The 5,070-nt window shown below is 53.7% G+C and overlaps 1 protein-coding gene across 1 annotated transcript; it reads left to right on the forward strand.

Annotated features, from left to right (window-relative positions):
* The first annotated feature begins 570 nt into the window (after positions 1–570).
* Positions 571–4,619, forward strand: LOC106638304 (uncharacterized). The gene is made up of 4 exons (XM_014351410.2): positions 571–1,551; positions 1,610–3,460; positions 3,526–4,283; positions 4,340–4,619. Exons 1-4 carry the CDS (start codon positions 571–573, stop codon positions 4,617–4,619), a joined length of 3,870 nt encoding a protein of 1,289 aa, XP_014206896.2.
* Positions 4,620–5,070: the final 451 nt, after the last annotated feature.

Below are 5,070 nucleotides of genomic sequence, written 5' to 3' on the forward strand. Positions count from 1 at the left end.
TGGCCGTGGTGTCCGCGAATCGCCGATCGCCCCGGTGGTCTTTGGCGGCGAGCTTCTCGATCGCGAAGAGTCGATATATACACAACGGAGAGCTTGTACAGCCATCGGTGAAAGACCCGGTTGTGCGCCACTATATGCCGTCGATTGCAAATCCTCCGATACACCCCCCGTATTTTCTTCGCCGACTGAGAATATTAGCTCGAGGTTTGATTGGCTCCGTTTAATGGCCCAAGCGACGAGCATACAAATTGCCGCATTTCGGGCTTCCAAGGTGGTTTTCTATCGCGGCACGTGTCTCTCTGTGCCATCCAAATATCGTCATTCATAGTGAAGTTTGCCGCAAACGCCGTTGAGTTTGTTGTTGGTTAATTAACCTCTCGTGGCGAGGCATAGGTCTTCCCCCTCCCCGCGTCGCGGTGTTACTCGGCGGTATACGCGCGAATTCACAAATTCACCGGTGATTGTTCGCGTCCAAGAATACCCCCTACCCCCAAACCGACCGAGCGAGGATCGATGTCGCGCGAGTCGCATGGCTTCACTTGAGCTCGCTCGTCCCGGAGACGGTGACCCATGGAGTTTCTCTTGTCGACCTTCAGGGTCCTGAGCGACAGCCACAATGCCGGTAGCGAGCCGCGCCAGCCGGACGAGTCGCCGCCCAAAACCGAGATCTTCCTGCGGATCCGACCCAATGATAACGACGAGGATGTCTACTCGGTGGAAGAGGAGCCCCCTGCCCTGCTGGTCAAGAGCAAGAGCCCCGGCGACTCGGCGAGACGCTGCTCGAAGCCAGGCACCTTCCCCAGAAAGAGGTTCGCCTTCTCGCGGATCTTCAACGCGGGCACCGACCAGAGGGGGTTCTTCGAGGGCTCGGTCGAGCCGAGCGTCCTGGACCTTCTGAACGGTAGGCGGAGCTCGACGGTTATCGGCTACGGGACGGCTGACTCCGGGAAGACGTACGGGTTGTTCGGCACGGCCGCGGAGCCGGGCGTCGTGCCCCGTGCCATCGAGCTCGTCTACTCGTCCCTCACTTGTACCCTGGTGCCCTGGTACAAGCCGCAACAGTTTGGCGGGGCGATACTCCACCTGAGCGAAGCCGAGCGGATCGAAGAGGTGGGGACCAAGGAGCAACTGTTGGCGTCTAGGTTGGCGCACGAGAGGTTGGCCAGCGAGGTTGCTTACCGGGAGCTCGAAGCCTCGGGGGTGGCCGAGAGGTCCCGGGACAGCTTGTGCAAGGATGCCCTGTACTCGGTGTGGGTATCCTTCATCGAGATCTACAACGACACGATCTACGACCTGTTGAGCGTTGACGAGGGTGGGAGGAAGGCCCAGCTGAAGCTGGCGGCTGATAAGCATGGCTCCACCTACGTCCAGGGTATGCGGAGCGTGTGCGCGTCGACGGGAGTGGAGGCCAACGAGATCTTGTGCGTTGGCCAGGGCAGGCTGAGTACCGTTGCCACCACCGTCTCGGGGTACAAAAGCTCGAGGTCGCACTCGGTGTTTATCGTCAAGCTTCTGGAGTACGGCAAGGACGCGGCGCCAGCCGAAGTCAAGGTATTGGTTGTCGGTTGGTTTTGGTTGGGTGATGAGTGGAAGGATTATGGCTTTGCAGATGGCGTCCCTCGTGTTTTACGACCTGGCCGGGCCCGGGAGGATACAGAAATCGGTGGAGAGTGGGGTGCAGCTGCGCGAGTCACGGAGCATCAACACGAGCCTGCTTGCCTTGGGGAGATGTTTCAAGATCGCGTCGGAGGACCAGTCGAGGCAGAGCGTCGGCTCGTTCAGGGAGTCCAAACTCACGAGGATACTGCAGCGGTCCTTTCGGGACAGGGAGAACATACTGCTCCTGGTCAACTTGAATCCGAAGGCTTGTCTGCTGGCGGAGACCCAAAACATACTGAACTTCGCGTCGACGGCGATGAAGATGGCCGCAAAGGAGGACAGGGGAGGAGTCAGCTCCCAGGGACCGTCCAGCGCCAAGGGTCAGGAGGCGAATACTTTGGCAAGCGCCAAAGTAGTGCAGGAACGGGAGATTAACGACCTGGTCTGGAAGAACCAACAGCTCCTGGCCGAAGTCACGGAGCTCAGGGCGAGCAAGATCAAGAGGGAGTTTGAGATACGCCAGGAGCTGACGGGGTTCTACTCGAAGCAGATACAAAAGCTGGAGGAGAACTGGAATAACCGCATGCGGGCTCTGGTCGAGGAAAAGGACGCCATGCTCAAGTTTTCAGTGGGCCAAGTCGAGAATTACTACCGGGGCAAACTTGAGGAAGAGAACGGCAGTAGGAGGCGCGCTAACGTCGATAGAGGGGACTGTGAAGAGTCATTTGACACGTCGAAGGAGTCGTTGAGCCGTTGTACCGTTGATCTGCCAGTGCTAAAGAGGTGTTTTAGAGACATCAATCAACTCGTAGACGAAAAAAACCACGCAGAGAGTGAAAATTTCAAACTGGACGACGAAGTGTTGGAGTACATGTCGAATATTCGAGGATTCATCGAGGAATCGTTGGGCTTGAAAAAGTCGTCCGAGTCGACTTCAAAGGGGACTCAGTGTAGCTTGAGCAGTTGCATCGTTAAGGACTTTTTGTTGGAAATTCAGCAGTTACTGGACCCCTGTGTCGTGAGGCTTCCCGAAATCGATGATTCGCAAGACGATGTCACGAGTGACAACTTGATGGCGTCCTTCAGTAGAACTAAGGGTCTTCTTTTGGACAACATTGTGAAAACAAGAGAGTTTGAAAGAGAAAACGCTGATTTGGCTAATGAAATCAACGATATGAACGAGAGAATAAAGTACCAGGATGGAGAACTGTTGCAGTTAAGGTTGCAGTACCAGGAGTCGGAAGCCGCCCGATTGCTGCTGTCGAACAAGCTCGAGGACGCGGAGGCAAGGTCCGAGTCCGAAAAAATGTTCAAGAACCTCGACTTTGACAGCCTGTCCATGTTTGGAAACGACCACGCCCACCCAGCGGGATCTTCGATCGACGAGATGTCCCAATTGGAGTTAAGTTTGGACAAGGTCGAAAGATCCAGTTCCGAGACCAGCAAAAACGACTCTGGCGTGGCGTCCAGCATCGAGAGCGCCTGCAAGTTGACGGACGAGAAATCCTGCCAGACGGACATTTCCTGCGAAACCAGGACGGATTTTTCCATCCAAGAGAGACTCGTCCAGCTCAAGCTCGACTACAAACACATGAAGTCCCAGCACATCCAGGAGACCCTAAAAGTTACGGAGCTGTCGCAAGAGCTGGACCACATCAAGGAGGCAATGGTCAGACTGAAGGAGAACGCCACGGCCAAGGAGCAAACCGTCAAGGAGTGCCAGGACGAGCTGCGCGCCACCAAACTCGAGATTGAACGGCTGAACGAGGAAAAGCGAGAGCTGGAGATGAAGTGCGATGGATTGACCAGGAATCTATTGGTCGTCAAGAGGGAACACGAGTCAAAACTGGTCGAATCACAGGTGCGTGCGAGCTCGAGGTTTCTCCCGAGAAAAGAGGGGTTTCTAGGATTTCCGTTTCGCTCCAGGTGAAATTGAAGGCACACGAGGAAAGCGAGAGCATAGCGTCCAAGTGCCTGGAGAACTACTGGGAGAAGTCGGTGAGCCTCGGGAGCGAGCTGTCCATCGCGTACTCGGAGCTGGAGAAAAACTCGATCCGGTGCTACCGGGAGCACGTGCTCAGGATAGGCAAACTCGAGCGGGAGCTTGGCGAGAAGAGATCGAACGAGAGCAAGCTGAAGCTGAGACTGGCCGAGTACGAGAAGGACCTGGCTGGGATAAACGAGTTGTCGAGGAGGGCCAACAGCCTGGAGCGCCTGTTCGAGAGGGCCAGGAGCGAAAAGGCAGCGCTGCAGCGGCTCCTGGACGAGAGCTCGAGCTTTCAAGTGGAGGTCCAGGAACAACTGGATCGCCTGGTTGCCAGGGTGGCGGAGCGCGATGGCGAGATTTTGCTGCTGAAGGCCGACTTTGACGCCATCGTCCAGACGAACCTGTCCAACAGCAAGAGGGCCAAGGAACTCGGCCAGGAGGTGGTGAAGCTCATGGACAGGATACGCGCCATGAAGGCGGACATCCTCGAGTCCGAGGAGTCGCGCAAGGCGCTCGAGAAGGACGCGAGCGCGGAGATCGACACCCTCAGAGCTAGGCTGAAGATCTTCAAGGAGAACGTCGAGTTGCTGAACATCATTTCGAGCAACAGCGAGTCGGACGAGCTGAGGTGCAAGTTGCTGAAGAAACAAGAGGAGCTGGACTTTTTCAAGAAAAACAGAAACGCGACCATTCAGAGGTAAAATAAGGAAGGAGATGCGTATGGTGTGACATTTAATCCTCTTTTGTCTACAGGTACGAGAACCTCGTCCGTCAGCTCCAGGACGCCCTCAAGATGAACACATCGAGTAGGGCGAAAAAAAAGTCTCCGTACTTGCGCAAGAGTTCGGGCTGCAGTATTTACGGATCGGAGCGGCAGAGCAGCCACGAGTGGAAATTTTTGGCCGACGAGCACGCCTCGTCTTTGTTGGGCACCGATGCGCGGACATCGTATTTGTACACTGCCGACAATTTCGGGACTGTCGTGAGCGGTGGGGAGGAGCCGACTCGTTTAAAGAACGATTGTTTTGATTGAAACGGTATTGTTTTTGTTTAATGAGAAAATTTTTACGAGCGCGAGATGCGTTTCTTACTGTTAGAGTCTTACTTGTCTGTAATAATTATTCGCTTAGTATTTTGTTTATTTGCGTTATTCTTAAGCTTTTTCATTAAAAAATTTATTGGGTAATCGCATTCGAGAAAACTTGAGTTAGGGTATGCAAAGCGTTGAAAGGCATACGTTTGTTGAAAATCATAAGATTTCCGTGATTGGTATATTTTCTTCACATAATCATAATATTAGGAATGACTAAAATTAGTTGGAATTTGGAGATGACATTTGCCCGCACAGGGTTGTATAGATAAATAAATAAAAAAATTAACTTTTTTTGATATCATCTACACACATCCAGGTGTTGATTAATTGACGCAAATGTAACTTTAACACCAAAAACGCGCAAAGCCCGAAGAGTAAAAGAACTATAGCT

The sequence above is a fragment of the Copidosoma floridanum genome, unplaced genomic scaffold (genome assembly GCF_036245765.1).
Source record: "Copidosoma floridanum isolate Cflo_tuat_1 unplaced genomic scaffold, Cflo_Japanese_pri ptg000019l, whole genome shotgun sequence".
In the NCBI taxonomy this organism is placed as follows: Eukaryota; Metazoa; Arthropoda; class Insecta; order Hymenoptera; family Encyrtidae; genus Copidosoma; species Copidosoma floridanum.

Coding starts and splice junctions, on each gene's coding strand:
- LOC106638304 (XM_014351410.2), top strand. CDS start 571: ATGGAGTTTCTCTTGTCGACCTTCAGGGTCCTGAGCGACAGCCACAAT. Junction 1,552..1,609: donor CGGCGCCAGCCGAAGTCAAG/GTATTGGTTGTC, acceptor ATGGCTTTGCAG/ATGGCGTCCCTCGTGTTTTA. Junction 4,284..4,339: donor AGAAACGCGACCATTCAGAG/GTAAAATAAGGA, acceptor TTTTGTCTACAG/GTACGAGAACCTCGTCCGTC.